The following is a 14,608-nucleotide window of genomic DNA, read 5'->3' as shown; positions in this document are numbered from 1 at the left end:
TACAGTTTCCGTGTAATTATTTCTGGTAAAGCTAGCCAGGTGGCAGGAAGCAGCCTGATGCTTTTATTACAACAGTTGAGCACCAAAGACACTCCACTGGGAGCTTGTCTTCTTGGCAGAACTGGCCTTTGGGTTAAGAAAAGCCCATACCTCAACTACTGACAAAGATACAAAATATCCATCAGTGGATAAAACAGGATTATCTTATCTTGCCAAGATAGGGTAGGATAGTTCTGAAAAAGTTCTTTGCCTTTAATAATGGTATGTCAATTATGTTAAGCCTTAGCCAAAGTTGGTTGACTCAGCATTGCAAACGAGACTTTGGGTGATTGCCCAGGTAGTCAGCTGTCTCCGTCATTTGTTGCACATTTTGGATATCTCTCGTTTGTTAAGTAATATTAATTCCCTTCTCAGATCTTTGACAGAGTTAAAGATTAGATAATTGTAGTTACTCTACATTATTTAGACTCCTTGAGATAGAATGTTTAGCAAAACTTTTGTTTTATGTTTCTTGCTCAATATTATTTGTTATATTTATTATTTGTTACTATTTTATATAGTTGTATTTGGTTTAGTTCTGTCTTATTTAGACAAAAGGGGGAGATGTAGGGTAAGCCCAGCCCAATGGGGGGGGCGTGTTCGTCTGGGGCTAATGTTTACGTATAAATCTGGCGGGCAGGGCCCCGCCGGTCCCTTTTGTATTTTCTGTCCATCGCTGGATCCCTGGTGTTGTAAGCTATCCCTTCATTAAAATTTGCTGTTTCATATTAAGCTAGCCTGGTTATTACGCCACATACAGTACAAGAAAGTGCTGTGGGGGGCAAGGATGAGAAAATTTGATCACACTGTGAACTCTGAGTTTGCATTCCTGTTAATTAAATAAAATCAACCTTGGGCCAGGAGGGTGCGTGGGCAACTCATTGACAGAAAATAATCATAGAGCCTTAAAGGGCATCAGAGAAAGAGAGAGAGAGACACAGGAAGTAATAGGGAAGGGTTTGGATTGGCACAGCTTTTTCCAGTTTGGTGAAGTGGAAGCCAATTCTTCCATGGACACCAGCAAGGAGAGAGAATTAACTAGCTGCTACCCAACCTCTCTGACCTCACAGGTTTTCACCCCACCCTTTGAATCCTGAGTCTTACTCATAACTAGAATGATAGAGATCTAGTTAAAGCTTCCTTAACTGCCAGCAACAGGACCAGTGCCTGTGGGAACAGACTTCTCGCTAGGCTGAGACCTGAGTGGTCAGCCTGCTGCTCGATAAGTAGGCTGGTACCTGGGGAGCTGGCTGGAGATTAAAACACTGCCATTGTTAAATTAAAGATGGTGATGTATATGATAAGATGTCAAGGAAATGAAACAAAGAAAAAAGATGGAATATATATTTTAATTTTTTAACTTTTCTTATAAGTTTTTATGACTATAATCTCTGCCACTGTATATTTGAGAGTTTTTGAAGTATATGGATATAAACTATACATAAGGATTTTAAAATGCACAAAAGATAGGATCTTTGTAAACCAAGGGCCAACTAATAAAGCTGTTCCCTTGGCTTTCCCACCCCACCCTGGGTGGTCTTTTACTCATTACAACTACCTTTAAGACAGCTCCCAAGGTGGCTCATTGGTCTGAGGGTATGACCCCTGCTTATGGAGTAAGAGGTCACTGGTTCTAATCCTAGATAAACCTTCTTATTAAGAGCGAGGGACATGTCTCAGTAAAGTGTTCACTGCATATGCACGAGGACCTGCATTTGAACATCCAGAATCTATGTAAAGTCGGGCAGGTCGTGTGTGTCACCATGCTCCTAAGTGTTTCTTAAACATGCCCCTGCTCACCTAAAACCACAGTTGGAAGCTGTAACCTCAGATGGCTTCAGTGTCATTCTGAAGTCATTGATGTCCTAACACCCTGAATCAGAAAATGTCTTCCTCTGTAACCCTGCACAGAATGTGACAGGGTGGTCAGGTTCCTCACACAAGAAGCAGCAAAATAGGCACCAGTCTTAGCTTTTTGCCTCCTCCTCCTCCTCCTCCTCCTCCTCCTCCTCCTCCTCCTCCTCCTTCCCTCCTCCTCCTCCTCTTCCTCTTCCTCCTCCTTTTCTTCAGAAATCAGTTTAAGATTGTAGCAAGCAGAGGACTACTGGAGCTCACCTTTTGGTCAAATGGCCACCAGGCTTCCATAGTTGCCCAACCTGGGCCTGCATCCCTCACCGTGCACTGAAGAGGGTTTCTTCTCTGTGTTTGGAAAACACATTCCTTCCTTCCCACTATGGCATAAGCGTGCTGTGGCCCTAAGAGGAGGTGTGGCCACAGGCAGTAGGTAGCACCAAAGCTTGCCTTGTGGCAGCTGGAAAAGCCACATCCTCAAGCTCTGCTCACCGAGAAGCACAGGGCTGGCTTTCACACTGCTAACAGCTGGGGCTGTTCGGATCTCCTGGCAGCTTGTGTCAATGACACTTCCAAGTTAGAGATGAGATATTGTTATGAATTCCTCATCTTTCATCATTTCCTTTGCCAGGTTTGGGTTTGGGTTTTGTTTGATTTTTTTCCCCCTACTTTGCTCGGCCCTTGTTCTCGCTTATCTCAGAGGGCAGGAGAGCTGAGTGCTAGAAGTGACAGCTTCCTCAGCAGTGCAGTCACGAGGGTGGCAAAACCCGGCCTTCTCTGGGTCAGGCATAACAACAACGTGATAGGCTCTTTTTATTTTTTTATTTATTTATTTTTTGTTTGTTTTTTTGTTTTTCGAGACAGGGTTTCTTTGTGGTTTTGGAGCCTGTCCTGGAACTAGCTCTGTAGACCAGGCTGGTCTCGAACTCACAGAGATCCGCCTGCCTCTGCCTACCGAGTGCTGGGATTAAAGGCATGCGCCACCATCGCCCGGCTGATAGGCTCTTTTTAAACACTGATCTGAAGATGTCTCCATTGTACTTTAATTGCAACAACGGCTCCCAAAGACACAAACTATTAAATACCAAAAAGTGTAGCTGTAAAGACAAAACAAGACTTTCTACTTACATAGGCTCCACTGGCAGCCTTACACACACACACACACACACACACACACACACACACACACACACACACTCTGGGCTCCCTGACATTCTAACATCAGGGATGTTTTCCTTACCTACACAGATAGCAACACCTATGTAGGCAACAGTGGTGATGAAAATGGCCAGCATGGTCCCTCTGGGGATGGCATCCTGGGGGTCCTGTGAAAAACATGCAGAGGGGAAAACAGAACTTAGTAACAGTCAGAGTGCCAGGAGTTATCGCTGTATTTTCATGATATTAAACCATGCTTCCTAAGGCGAGCTCTAAAGAAACTGCCTAGCAATGGGGAGGTGAAGAGTCTTCAGGCAGAGTATCCGGAGCCAACGATGGGCTATTAAACATGGTGCTGGGTATGAACTCCCAGCACTTGCCCCCGTCTCTAGCCGATGGGGTCCCAGAGCTGAAAGGAGAAGTGGACACAGGCCTGCATCCCTAACCCAGAAGCTGTTTCCAATTGATAACCACGTGCAAATGAGAAATTAGCTTTCTCCAAGGGGAGTCTCACTGGGGAAACAAACCACTCTTAAGGGTAGGCTCCATGTCAACAGAAAAAAAAAAAAACTCACGGCATCATTGGAGGTTCTTTGTCTCATGATAAGTCAGGCTTTTTTTTACCCCCTTACATCTTTGGTTCTTTTTCTTGTTTGGTTATTTTGTCCTTTATTTGTTTGCTTTTTTTTCATCTTATTGTATTACATGTCATTTTATTATTGTGTCTTAGGTGCCTGTTTGTTTTCTAAGGAGAGACAGGCAGGGAATGGATCTGGTGAGGAGAAACTGGGAGGAGGGGGGGAGAGGAAACTGTAATCAGAACCTACTGCATGAAAAAAGTCTCTTTTCATTTTCAAAAAAAAAAAGGAAAAGAGAAAAGTGGTTCTATTTTTAATAAACAAAAACCCAACTGTTAAAAAAATAAAAAACCAAAAAAAAAAAAAGAGAGACCAAACAAGCCAAACCTTAGTGCTGAAGAGAGAAGTTACAGAAATGAATAGCTAGTTCTCTCTCTGTGTGAATTGTATGTAGAAGCATCAGACACAAACAAAGCTGGCATGTTGACGGTACCTGGGCATATGTTTGTTTTATCCTGAGTTTAGGCTTGTTTTTAATTAAAACAAGCAAACAAAGAAAAACAAAACAAAAAACACTGATCTGACTGAGCAAAAAGGATCATCTAGTAAGTTCTCCAGTCTCTCTAAGGTCTTCATTTCCTCAAGTAAGCTCGGGAAAGAGGTAAGGTCAGCCCTGTACCAGAAAATGGGCTTTTCTCTTGCTTACGAATGTATATGCACACACCAAATTGAGCCCAGATGATACTTAGTTCATCCTGGTTTTGGAAGGAACTGCTAATTTATATCAAACTGACTTCCAAGCAGCACATTGAATTATATTTAATTCAATTTAAGAAATTATTAAACAGATAATTCGAGGCGTGCTTTTCTTATGCAGGCAGTTGTCTGGCATTCAGAAAGAGTCAATAAATGCTGAACAGAGAAAAGTACAATTCCAGTAGGCACTGGTCTCCCAGCTGGAGACACAAGTCTCATCAATACACACAAGCAATCAATGCAGGCAAATGAAGATTAAGGACTTGTTTTTTCTAAGCTTAAATATGATGATCAAGTCCATTGAGAAGGTCACACTTGGTGACTACGGACAAAACCCAACCTCTGGAGATCATGACTTAACCAAGCAAACACGCACCACATCTGGGTGTAACCAGCTCTGTGCAGCCACTATCCCTATGCTCCAATTCTTCCAGGAACGTCTGCATATTGGGGTTTTGCTGGTACAGTTATACCCGGCCTCTTCCTTCCATACTACTGACGCCACAGCAAATGTACAGGTGGTGCAACACAGCGGCTCCGGGGAGGGGGACGAGGGCAGTGGGGCTGAAATGGGCCCTTCTTAATCGAATTCACTGGGTTTTGTTTGTTTGTTTGTTTTTTACCTTTTAGCTATTGCTGAAGAATTTATTGGGAACTGGGAGGTGGCTCAGTAAAGTGTCTGCTGCGAAAGCATGAGGGTCTGAGTTCAATTCCTAGAATCCATGTTTAGAAAAGGAAAATGTGGGACACACTTATAATCCCAGCACTGGGGAGGTGAGGCAGGTGGAGGCCTGGAATTCACTGGGTAGCCACTCTGGCCTCATTGGTGACTCGTTTTCAGTGAGAGACTTTCACCAAACCAAACAAGTGTCCTGAGGAATGGCCTGATATTGACCTCTGGCCTTCAGAAGCACACACACACACACACACACACACACACACACACACCTCCCAAGGTGAACGCAAGCAGGCACACACCTCACAAAAATTTCATGGGATCTGGCTTACGTTGTAACCATCTAACTGGAGCGTGATGGGATAGGAGGTAGAAGGTAGAAGGCAGCCTGTGACACAGACATGAAGACAGCGCTCCCCTGCAGCTGTAAGTTCTTAAGCTGCGTGGCCAAGTGACATGAGTGTCAACTTGATGCTAAGGCACTCATGGGTAGCATATGACGTCAGTGTATTGATGTGCGATCCTGTATAAAATGGAATTGTTCGGTCCTGCTCCCGACAGAGGGAGCTCGGCAATTTGACACATTCTTAAGTTTCCCCCCTCCTCCAGAATTAACCCCAAATCTAAGCTGTTTCTCCTTCCTGTCAGTAAAAGTGACCCCCTAGCCAGGACAGAATATAAGTAATCAATTAGGTTTCCACTTTTTTGGGGTCTAACAACCACTTCCTAATTTTTGGCATCTCAGAAATATTTCTCAGATCTTCTTCCAGATCCCGATTTTCAGGACCGTTCTTGCCATGCTATTGCTGTTTCATACAGAGCGCTCAGGATGGGATCCGCATCCGTTATGTTGTCCTGGTTACTCTTCCCTGCAGTGTGGGGGCCATCCCGAGAAGGATGCTGAGGCTGGAAGCCGAGTACTCATCTGCATCTCCCTATATTCTATAAACAACGCTTCCTAAATCGAACTGACTCAATTATAATTAACACTATTATAATTATCTTGGGTTTCATCCTCAGAGAGAAATAAAGTTATGGATACAGAAATTTCCTTGCCATTTTCCAGAATATTTCATCTTTGGGAGCTAACATGTCTGACCACTCTGGCCTTTAACTATGTTCTGACGTCCTAGACATTTTCCCTTTTCGCTTTCCTTCTTCCTGGGCCTCAGGGCTGTTGGTTTCCCCATCCACTAAGCAGTTTCTCTGTCTCTGTCTCTCTCTCTTTCTCCTCCCTCCCCCCTTTTCTACAATAATGATCTGGGTGCCCACACTCCCCTGAGTGCTTCCTTAGCTTCCTTGCCTTCCTCTTGCACCTACCTGGGCGAGTTCGCCCATGCATCAGCTTCTAGTCCTGTCTTCCTTCCTAGAGCTCCAGACTCCCTCAGCCTCCCAGACACTTGCGATGTCCTACTTCTGTTTCAACCCCATTAGCTGAGCCTGATCCATCTCTTCCTCATTTACTAGGCTGTGAAATCGATTCAGTGAGGCGAAACCAGTGCTAAAGACCAGAATCGGATAGAACTGATGTAGAAACATCAAAAGGCATTGCTTGCATTTAGCTGTGACCTATGATGCTTTCTTACTGTGGTTTAGTAAAAGAATTCCTTCCATTGCTTCTAGCTCTAACAAAGGCAGAGCTTTAACCTCTGTCTCCTGCAAGGCCTTCGTTCAGACATTAAGTAAGAGGAATTGACTAAGCACCTTGTTTTTAAGGAGTCTAAAGAAAGCACAGTATTTTCCAATTTAAAAACCTGCCTGTAGCTTCTGAAAGCTTAAATCAGTGACCTCTGATATTTTCCTACTTAGTGATAAAACAGGAGTTCGTAACGAGATCTCATTCAGCGAAGAGAGGAACTGAAGCAGCTGGCGCAGGTTTGTGACCTTTTGAACTTTGGCGTAACCTTTCCCTGCTGTTGTCTGCTCAAGAATTTACCTTGGCAGTGTGGTCACTAGCATAACAAATCTAAGTGCTCAGCTCAGTCAGTGTCTATTCCTACCACGCTTTCTCTGAAGATCTTTGGCCAATGAATAAGCCCAAGGCCAAGTTGCCACATCCTCAGAGTTTGATGCCCCATAGTGAGCATCTGCAGCCACTTCCTTTCCTGTGAACCTTGTGAGGCTCTTCAGCCTCCTCAGTTTTTCTCCTTTTAACCTGTAATAGACTCCCTGCTGTCCTCAGGTTTCTCAAGACTCTGCTTGCTTCCTTGGCCAGACTTGCCTTGTTCCTCTCCAATAGCCAACTTCTAGCCTTTGCTTCCCAAGTTAACTCCGATCAGCCCAACAACTATTTGTTCAGTATTTTTATTTCCCCACCCATTGACCCCTGCATGTTTTTCATTTAATACTTATCTCCCGATGAGTCTTGCAAATACTCACCTCTGACATTGACTATGAATGCATTGAGATAAGATTTGCATCTTCTTTTTGTGTATGTGAGATAAAACCGTTGTCTGTCTTATGAAAGAGACTTCTATTGTCCTCTAACCCCTCTCGTACTATTGGAATGCCTCAGCCTTTATTGGGGTATAAGGCCACCCTACTTCAGTAAGCGTTTCATTAGAGTCCTTTGAAGCTAGGTAAGGACATGAGCCAAAATCCAGACCAATGGGATGCCAACAGGAAGAGGTAGAGCGTGAACCAGGAAGTGATTAATCACCCAGGACCTTGAAGATAGGGATGAGCCCCACCCAAGGTAGACTTGAAAGAGGAGAGGTTTCTCTGAGTCCTTGGGCTGTCTTTGGAAGTGGATGTTCTAATTTTGTTGGATGGCCTATGCATGTTCCAGAAGCACAAAGTCTGATCTTGTTTTGGCCATGATCCTTCTTAAACTACTAAAATCCCATCCATAGTTAAGTCAATGATCCCTATGGCAGTTGATGGGGAATGCTGTGAACTGAGGACCAAGTGGTCATGTGACTGTTTGCTATTGTGGATTTGGTTTTGTTTTCCCGCAAATGTCTTGTATTCCTAGTCATTATGAATTTTAAAGGGAAAGGGTGATTCTGTAAGTAAGTCAGTCCATTTTATTGAAAAATAACTTCCCATAAGTATACTCTGCCTTTGGATGTCACTGAATATGGGTTTTGTAATTATACTATATTGTCAAGATCTTAGATTTAAAATTAAAGGGGAGAGAGAGAGAGAGAAAGAAAGAGATAGATGGACAGATGATAGATAGATAGATAGATAGATAGATAGATAGATAGATAGATAGATAGATTGAATAAATATCCAAAAAATCATTCAGAAACCTTCATTCTTGTGTCTCTGGGACATAAGTCATATTGAGTCTGCACAGCTTCTCATGCTACCAACAACTGCACTCCCACCACCAAGGCTCCAAAGCAGAGGAAACTGCATACCTCCAGGTCTCCAGAGATGTTGGCACCAGCAAGGATCCCAGTGGCAGCGGGGAAAAAGATGGCAAAGACGGAGAAGAAGCCTTCACCCTTCGTGAAGCTTGGCCCAAAGTTTTCTGCAAATATGGATGCTGAAATGCAAGTGAGAGGAACATCACCTTGTTGGGTTTTGCACACTGTAGAAGCTTGACTTCTGTGTTTCTAAATGGAAATGGATCTTTAGAATGGGAACAGAGTGAACCTGAAACTGTTGGTTACTCTTCTCCGAGCACCAAGGTGCCTATCATTTTACATACACATTTAGGTCTTAGATCTCTCGACAGAGCTCTGGGAAGGTCATTAGAGACCAAGCTTGCTTGTCTTCTTTGAAAATAGAAGAAATGGGAAAAAGCAATAAGGAATTCTTGCAGAAGGAAAAATTAGTCTCTTTCATTGGGGTCTCACTGGGTATACAAGCCAAGCAGTAACTGGTCAATACAAAAACAAACTCAAGGGTATTTTTGCAGACTTTTGTCTCATATTGCTTTATTTGAACATTTTCTCTTTCTTTTTCATCTTGCAGTTCTTTTGCTTATCTATTACGGGTTTCTGATTTTGTGCTTTATGGGTTTTGTTTTTGTGTGAGTCTATGTTTTTTGTTCTTTGTTTTTACTTTTTTATTTTGTTTGTTTATTTATCTGTTTTCTAAGGAGAGTAAGAAAGAAAAGGCATGGAGTTGGTTGGGTGGGAAGATGAAGAGGATTAGGGAAGAGCTGTAGGGGAGAAAAGACTATGATCAGAATATATCGTATAAAAAATTTTAATTAAAATATATAAAAAAAAATAAATATTGCCAAGAAATTTTCTCGCAGAAACATGTTAGTAACCTCAAAATATAGAACATACGTCACATGCCCCCCTCATGACCACATTCTCACACATATGTATCTTTAAACAGCCTTTTCAGGCCTTTGACAAGCCTTAAGAGACCCGTGTGAGGCGGGCTGCAGAGTAGACTTGTTTCTAGTGTTCTGCTCTCTCTGCTCTTCCTCTCAGAGTTTGGATCTTAGGTCCTTAGACCAAATTCTCAGAGAATAAGAATATGGTGAGTTGCTTTGTCCTTAGAGAAGTACTGTCCTGTCCTGTAGGTTGTCACCAAATCACTTAAATGAAAAGAAAGCCTTCTAGAGAAAAGGCAGAAAGAAAGAGAAAGAAACCAAACAAAGAAAGGAGTCTGAGATGAGAAAAGGTGGGGGAGCAGTTGGAAACATCAGAAGATATACAGTAGGGGAAAAGGTAGAAAAGAAAGAACAGTAAAACCCAAAGCAAATGAAAGAACCACAATAAAGACCTGGTTTTAAAAATGGTGAGGGGGGTCTCAGGTAATAATTGAATATGTAATTGAGCAATTGATATTTTCTATAGCCTTAGCTGTGTATTGAGTAATCTAGGGTAGAAAATAAGAAGGTAGAAGAAGCAGAACTGGGAGAGAAAAGTCAAATTTGTACACTGTGATGTTACCACAAGGAGATACACAAGTAATTCACCCATCATTTCTTTCAAGTGTGTGTTTAGCTTTGTATGTATGTATGTATGTATGTATGTATGTATGTATGTATGTATGTATCTATACTGTTTGCCTGCCTGGTGCCTACAGAGGCCAGAAGAGGGCGCTGGATCCCCTGGAACTGGATGTACAGACGCTTATGAGCTATTGGGGAGGGCTGAGCAGTCTCCTAACTCAGCTTGAAAGGTTGACAGAGGTTGCAGCAGGTTATGTCCCAGCAAGGCTGGGTGCTACAGAGTCTCCCAGGAAGACAGAGGACTTGATTTGACACTCGTGTTCAGCAGAGGCTGATTATCTTTCCCAGCTCCCGGTTCTCATTCCCTTCATGTAGCTTCTAATCCTATTGTCTAGCCATCTAGTGATAGCCCAGTATTCAAGGATTTACAAGAGACCTTCTCATCTTCAACTGAAAAAGACTGACTTCTCAAAATTGCTTTTAAATTTTAAGTACCCTCCATATCTACTTTTTAAAGTTTCCTCAGGAAGTTGTCATTATTAATTTAATGGGAAAATCTGAGACCCAAACAGGATTTGTATAACCCTGATACGCAAGTGTTGAAACCCACCATGGGTCTCCTGAATCCAACTTCAGGCCTTTCCTAGGCTACATTGGAATCCCCGTGGCTGGGGATGGGTGAGAGAGGTAGCAATGGGGAGAACAACGTAGACACATTAACTGAGAAGGGACTGATTGGCCCCACTAACCTTGGTAGTTGAAGAAGCCTCTAGATTTCTTCTCGTTGTTGGATGGAATGACAGTTCCAATGAAGAAGTTTGCAATGGCAATGAGAAGAATAACCAGGAGAATCACCTGGGCCTGTGACACCGCAGGAAAGGGACAGAGTTAGAAGCAACAACAATGTAAACTAGCTTCACATCTGGACACGCTCACTGCACAGTTGAAGCTTAATATATCGCCCTCGTCCCTGTTCGGGTCTTGAGGACGAGACCTGGATTTCCAGTATGCAGTGCTGCTGGTCTGGCCAAGAGTTGTACATGAAAACGCACCAACCTTGCTGGCAACAAGCAAGATGAAACGTGGCCCTGTGACCTGACACATACAATCAAGTCTTGACCAGAAACGTGGCCCTGTGACCTGACACATACAATCAAGTCTCGACCAGATTTGGTACTGTCGCGGAATATTTGTTTATACTGTGGGAAGATGTGTCACTGTGACTGGTTTACTAAAGAACTGAATGGCTAATAGGTAGGCAGGAGAGACTAGGTGGGACTTCTGGACAGAGAGAGGAACTCGGGATGAATCTAGGCACACGAGGGATGATAGCAAGACACTGAAGAAGTCAGACATACGGTGCAGAGGAGAGGTAACCAAGGTCTGAGGCAGAATGTACATCAATAAGACAGGTTAATTAAAGTTATAAGAGCTAGTGAGGAAAAAGCCAAAGCTAAGGCCAAGCTTTCATAAGTGACAACAAGTCTCAGTGCCATTGTGTGTGAGCTGGTAGCCCAAAGAAAAGTTCAACTACAGGTACTTAGTGGTACGATGACCACCTTTCATGTACTCGTGCCTTTTGCTATAGTAAAGGAACGGCAGCTGTTCTTTGTGAATATGGTGTTCCCTCTGTTGTGACTAAGTCAGGGCCTGGCCAGCACTTGTTACAGTGTTGTTTAGAGACACCCACCTTTGCTTCCCACTCCATCCCAGCTACTGAGATTCCTAGGAGAATCACCACAGTGATGGAGCCAATTATCCGGATGTCATTGGTCGGATCCACCATCATTGAATCACTCTCCTGTGGGGAAGGAATCACTCAAATGATTAAAAATAGTTCTTTGCACTCAGTATTTTTATAATATTCAACATGAAGAAAGGATACTGTACACAAATGCCTGGGGGCATATAGGATAATAAGAAAATGAAGTAATTGTAAGTTCCAGATGACAAAATAGAAAAAAATTCTAATTTTACTTTATCTGTGATGTAGGCTTTTGATAGGCAAGGCTAGGGCCTAGAAAGGCTAGAAACTCCTTCTAGCCACAAATGCAGGAGATAATGTAGCACTGAGCAGAGGTCTGCATGGCCACACCTTTTGTGTGGTACTTCAGCAGAAGGACTGGCTACTTTTATGTGCCAAGGGGAACTTTAGAAGAATAAAAATGGGAGGTTTCCAATATGAATATTGGAAAATAAGCGCTGCTCAACTTAATAACAGAGAACACAAACTCAGTAACACATCTCTTGAAGAGAGTAGACCATAAGAATACACACTATGGCTGGGCGGTGGTGGCGCACGCCTTTAATCCCAGCACTCGGGAGGCAGAGGCAGGCGGATCTCTGTGAGTTCGAGACCAGCCTGGTCTACAAGAGCTAGTGCCAGGACAGGCTCCAAAGCTACAGAAAAACCCTGTCTCGAAAAACTCCAAAAAAAGAATCCACACTATGTTCATTGATTCATTTAATTTACACACAGACATACTTTCACCAGTAGAACATCTAAGGCGAGACAGTGAGGAGTTCCCATACTACACAGGCTTAAAGACCTCGTTCCCAGAGCACCTGAGTTGGGCCCTTAGCTAAGAGAGGCCTCATTTTTCTGCAGCAAGTTGTGCCCATGTTTGAACTTTCTTCATCTTTGGAAACCTTGTGAGCATCAGTGGTGTGCCTTCAGGAAATGGTGCCTGTTGTCTACCTGAAGCTTTGTATTTTACACACTTTCCATTCACATCCTCTCCATCTGATATGCACGGAACTCCTGGGGAATGCATGAAGCAGTAAATTAGCTCCTCGTTCAGCTTTAGAAAATAAATAAGCCTCAGATGTAGAGGAGACTGGTCTAAAGTCTCCCAGGTGGTAAGGGGAGAGCTGAAGTCAAAGCCAGACCGTCTGACCTTATGCCTGGGGCTCCTGCCCTGATCCTGAACTCTCCTTCTCTTATCTTGACCCGAGACTATCCCCTAGGGCTCTGTGAAGAAAAGCTGAGCTACTTTGTTTGTCTGTACAAAGAAGAGCTTTAATTACCTTAAGGAGATCTACCACAGTCTCTGCGAACCCCACCACATACATGGCGACAGCCACTGCGTTGGCAAAAGCAAAGATCAAACCTATAGACCCTCCGAACTCGGGCCCTAAGCTCCGGGAAATCAGGTAGTAGGCTCCTCCTGCAACAAGAAAGCAGTGTGTGTCACCTGGAGGGAAGCCGAGCTCTCCAGTCCCATGGTTAATCTCCAACTGTTAATCATCCCACGAAGAGTATTACGGATTCCTAGGCATGCTATAAATCCTGGGTCGTCATAATGAGGCCCTGCAGGCATACCTGCCTTGTAAGCTGTACGGAGTCTGCAAAGTACGTGCCAGTAAAATTCAATCTGTTGAGACTTCCAAGTTAGAATCCTGATCTAAGTTAATAAATAATAGCAACAAGCTTTGCCCAAATGCTTTGTCTTTTTAAAAAATTGATTTAGAGTACCCAAATGAAGAGTGTGACTGAAGTACAATTTTGAATTCAAAATTTCCAGAAAGTGACAGACCAGGGTAGAAAATGAGATGGCAAGACTTGTTCTTTTCCTGGCCCTGGGAGGCAGAGGCAGGAGAGTTAGGTCTCCAAGGTCATTCTCAGTTATAGTAAACTGAGGACTAGCCTGGGCTACATAAAACTCTGGCTCAAAAGGACAAAGCGGTTGAGCCTTTTTTTATTTTTATTTTATTTTCTGGCTTCCATTCTATTGTATAAACTTTTCTGGTAGCTAATCTGTAAAATGAGCAGCTCTATTGGGGTGTGTGTACCCACTCTGGAAAGCAGGCTTGTTTTCCTGGTTTAGCCTAATGAAGCATCAATTCCTATAATAAGGCTGTGGGACAAAAAGAAGAGCAGGGGGAGGGGTGGGAACCAACGCTCTTCCCTGAACACTAAAGAATAGCTTCGTGATTGGCCACCCACTTCCATGACATGAAAACCCAAGGGGTTGCTTTACAGCTCAGAGCAAGTGACTGACACTAAGACGGGCTGACGAGGGAACTAGACATTGTAATGACCTCTTAGGTGGAGCTGGTCACGGGCGTTTTGCGAAGTCAGCATGGGACAAGAAAACTCAGAACAAACTCCCTTTTATGGAGGAGAAACTGTGCTCGGTGTGGGTAAGTTCTCAAAATGGAACATAGAGCAAATCCCCTGGAATTTTAAAACTTAACTTTCCTTGACAAATTGGCTGGGCAGTTACATGGGCATAACAGTAAAAACAAGAGACAGATAGGGGCTGGAGAATTGGCTCAGTGGTTAGGAGCACTTGTTGCCCTTGCAGAGGACCCAGGTTCAATTCTCAGCACCCACGTGGCGGCTCAAGACCATATATACTTTTAGGTCCAGTTGTTCTGATGCCCTCTTCTGACGGCCTCAGGCACCAAGCACACAGGGTACATACACAATAGATGCAGGCAAAATACTCATGCACATAAAATAAGATAATTCTTTAAAAAGCAATGAATAACACATAAGTTGAGAGAAAAGGGGTTCTGTGGCTAGGGTTGTTTTAGAAAGCCTTGCTTGGGGCAGGGGTAAGAAGGGGTGGTACTTGTGCCTGCAACCAAGGGATTTGGAAGGCTAAGATGAGTGGATTGTCGTGGACTTAAGGCCAACCTGGCCCTGCAGAGTAAAACTTTGTCTCAAAACACCAAAGTCAC

The 14,608-nt window shown here is 43.4% G+C and overlaps 1 protein-coding gene across 1 annotated transcript in view; it reads right to left on the bottom strand.

Moving 5' to 3' along the window:
- Positions 1 to 14,608, bottom strand: part of Slc12a1 (solute carrier family 12 member 1) — an 82,746-nt gene that overhangs the window by 53,392 nt on the left and 14,746 nt on the right. Inside the window, exons 5-9 of the mRNA XM_005364392.2 lie at positions 12,950 to 13,089; positions 11,613 to 11,723; positions 10,672 to 10,783; positions 8,424 to 8,551; positions 3,131 to 3,215 (exon numbers count right to left, since the gene is read on the bottom strand). Coding sequence (XP_005364449.1) covers positions 3,131 to 3,215; positions 8,424 to 8,551; positions 10,672 to 10,783; positions 11,613 to 11,723; positions 12,950 to 13,089 — 576 coding nt within the window. The remainder of the gene's footprint in view (positions 1 to 3,130; positions 3,216 to 8,423; positions 8,552 to 10,671; positions 10,784 to 11,612; positions 11,724 to 12,949; positions 13,090 to 14,608) is intronic.

The sequence above is a fragment of the Microtus ochrogaster genome, assembly GCF_000317375.1.
Source record: "Microtus ochrogaster isolate Prairie Vole_2 chromosome 14 unlocalized genomic scaffold, MicOch1.0 chr14_random_1, whole genome shotgun sequence".
Classification (NCBI taxonomy): Eukaryota; Metazoa; Chordata; class Mammalia; order Rodentia; family Cricetidae; genus Microtus; species Microtus ochrogaster.
The sequence above is the reverse complement of the archived record's forward strand: the minus strand, read 5'-3'. Positions and strand labels throughout refer to the sequence as shown.